Source organism: Sceloporus undulatus, chromosome 11 (genome assembly GCF_019175285.1).
Source record: "Sceloporus undulatus isolate JIND9_A2432 ecotype Alabama chromosome 11, SceUnd_v1.1, whole genome shotgun sequence".
NCBI lineage: Eukaryota > Metazoa > Chordata > Lepidosauria > Squamata > Phrynosomatidae > Sceloporus > Sceloporus undulatus.
The window spans coordinates 8,527,280-8,529,170 of NC_056532.1; the positions used below are offsets into that span (position 1 = coordinate 8,527,280).

At 47.2% G+C, this 1,891-nt stretch overlaps 1 protein-coding gene across 1 annotated transcript in view; it reads left to right on the plus strand.

The window, feature by feature from the left end:
- Positions 1–20: 20 nt before the first annotated feature.
- The window catches only part of MRM1 (mitochondrial rRNA methyltransferase 1), a 7,719-nt gene continuing 5,848 nt past the window's right edge, over positions 21–1,891 (plus strand). Inside the window, 2 exon segments of the mRNA XM_042442259.1 lie at positions 21–60; positions 516–1,425. Of these exon segments, the coding sequence (XP_042298193.1) occupies positions 611–1,425 (815 nt within the window). The 5' untranslated portion in view covers positions 21–60; positions 516–610.

Genomic DNA, 1,891 nt, shown 5'->3' on the forward strand with positions numbered 1-1,891 from the left:
CTCTATGGTAGAGGGCACTTCCGGTTTGACTCTAAGAGTGCAGCCCAGGTGGATGGAAAGGTAGGTTTGCTCTATAATGGAAGGCAATGGGGAGATAGGTGCCATTCTTGAACCCAGGGAACAAGGAGAGGGATTGTTTGTGAATGAATATAATGCATCCAGAGGGAAATGCCACTGCTATTGCTATTGTTATTGCCATCACTAATAATAATAGTAGTAATAATAATAATAATGATAATGCTAATAATAATAATAATGGTAATACAGGCTGAGTCTCCCTAATCCTTGGCTTGGACAAAGCTCTTTTTAAGGTGAAAGCAAGTTTATATATATGTATATATATATATATATATATATTTATAAAATATAAAATGTTTTAACTTGTTTATTTTAAATTTACTTATTTTAAACAATTAATAGAAAGCAAGGCAACTTTGTTATTATTTTGTTTATTTTCTTTGTTTTTATTTAGTTCGAAAATTTATATTTTGCCTTTCTCTTTCCCCCCAAAATAGGAATTTTGCCGGAAGTCAGAAATGACCTGAAGTCGCACAACATCAAACCACAACGAAGTTATACGTTGCAGCTCACATCCGTTCCTAAGGTGGAAATGTCGAAAATGGAACCGCTCCTCCAGGCCTTGAAACGCGGCGCTGGGAAAGCGGTGAGGTTGTCGTTCCTTGTGGATTGCGACAACGCTTTCAAGACGGCCAGGTGTTTTGCGACGCTGGGGAAGTCCCTGTCGACGAAGAATGCGGAGACGGTGAGAAGAACAAGGCGATCGCGGGCTGACAGTCGCGTAAAGGCAATGGTTGATGAAGAAGGGGACCCTTTAAAGTCATTCCATAAATGCCCAGAAGAGGAGACCCTTCCCAGTAAATTCTGGCGCAAATTCCGCGCCCAAACCGCGCCGCCCAATCTGGAGGAATTCCGGCGTTTGCGAGACGACGATTTCCCCCGAAAGAAGAGAAGCGTCCCTAAAACTTATTTTCCCATCCAAAGGACTGAAGGGTCGGAGATCTTGTTTGGGATCGCGCCATGTTCCTTAGCCCTGGTGCGGTCCAAGAGGACCTTTTTCCAGCTCTTCCTCAAGTCCGCCCCGAGCGGCGCGTTGTCAGCGTCCGACACGTTCTATCGGCAAGCCGAGGAACGTGGGATCCCTATGAAAGTGGTCCAGAGGAAGGTGCTGGACTACCTTTGCCACGGCGGGGTCCATCAAGGGGTTTGTTTGGAAGTGACGCGCCTTCGCCCCGTGGGCTGGCAAGAAGGGATGTCTCAGGAAGGCGAGAGAGTCCCCACCGAGGAGACCGCGCAGGTCCTTTGGCTCGCGTTGGAGGGGATCCAAGACCCCATGAATCTGGGGGCGGTCCTGCGCTCCGCTCACTTCCTGGGCGTCGATGGCGTTGTCATGAGTCGAAAGAACAGGTCAGAACCCAATATGTTCTCTCTAGGTCCTCCAGCAAGTTGGCCATAGAGTTGTGCTGGAGAACCTAGAGGTTCCTACGGAAAACACTGCTCTAGGCATTGGTAGCTCCTCCATGATCAATGTTGGCCAGATGTTGGCCATAGAGTTGTGTTGGAGGACCTAGAACCTCCCAGAGAAAACACTTCTCTAGGCATGTGTAGGTCCTCCAACATGATCCTGTGATCAGTCTCTGCCAGATGTTGGCCATAGAGTTGTGTTGGAGGACCTAGAACCTCCCAGAGAAAACACTTCTCTAGACATGTGTAGGTCCTCCAACATGATCCTGTGATCAATCTCTGCCAGATTTTGGCCATAGAGTTGTGTTGGAGGACCTAGAACTTCCTAGAGAAAACCTTTAGGCATTTGTAGGTCTTCCAAAATGATCCTGTGATCAATCTCTGCCAGATGCTGGCCATAGAGTTGTGT